General features: G+C 33.0%; 1 protein-coding gene across 1 annotated transcript in view; it reads right to left on the bottom strand.

Moving 5' to 3' along the window:
- Nucleotides 1-582, bottom strand: part of LOC108578633 (V-type proton ATPase subunit d) — a 1704-nt gene extending 1122 nt beyond the window's left edge. The window contains 2 exon segments of the mRNA XM_017942000.1: nt 3-280; nt 416-582. Of these exon segments, the coding sequence (XP_017797489.1) occupies nt 3-280; nt 416-536 (399 nt within the window). The 5' untranslated portion in view covers nt 537-582.
- Between the last annotated feature and the right edge of the window lie 230 nt (nt 583-812).

The following is an 812-nucleotide window of genomic DNA, read 5'->3' as shown; positions in this document are numbered from 1 at the left end:
TGTTCAAAGCTGCCAAGAGGATGACATTTAGGAATCAACTCTGAAATTGGTCTTTGATGCAAAGTTCCAGTAATTAGTAAGATAATATTATCAATCATGTAACTGTAAGTAATAAAATCTAGAAATTGTGACAAGGGCTCTACAGAGTGGTTGCGCATGTGTTGAAATTCCACAACAAGCTTTTCTCTTAATTTATCATCAATCACACTGACAGAGAGTGGTGATGGCTCATTTGCCAAGAAACTGCCATAATCTGTACCTGCCAAATGCAGCTTTAAATCTATATGAATAAAAAATAATTAATCACAACATAAGCTAGTAAAAAATTGACAGTTTGATAGTTTTTAAATTTAAGACAATTAATCACTTTCACTGTTTTTGCAATTAAAGCCTAAAAGTGTTAAGTAAAATTTACCTTCAAGAGTTTCACATTGTACAAGATTGAGATAGTCACTTTGCTGAAGAATTCCACATTTAAGTCCGCGACAAAGACCCTCCAAATAGCCACCATCAATATTGAACATACAACCCTTCATTTTGGAGAATCGTTTACAATAATTGTGTCGTCACACGAATTACAGATCTGTCAGAGTCAAAATCGGACTCGCCCTTTTCCGTGTCGATCATATGACTACCTAGTGAGAAGTTTGCTACAGGCCATGAAAAAATGGTGAAACTCCCAGATGATATCGATCTCGAATGAGTATCGAATATTTGGACATGAAAATTATTTAATTCAAATTTGATTTTGTAAAGAATTCATTATTTTGAAATAATGTAACGAAATACTTAAATCACTTAAAAGCAATAAA

Source organism: Habropoda laboriosa, unplaced genomic scaffold (genome assembly GCF_001263275.1).
Source record: "Habropoda laboriosa isolate 0110345459 unplaced genomic scaffold, ASM126327v1 scaffold45, whole genome shotgun sequence".
Taxonomy (NCBI): Eukaryota; Metazoa; Arthropoda; class Insecta; order Hymenoptera; family Apidae; genus Habropoda; species Habropoda laboriosa.
Note: the sequence above shows the minus strand (reverse complement) of the source record. Positions and strands in the feature narration are given on the sequence as shown.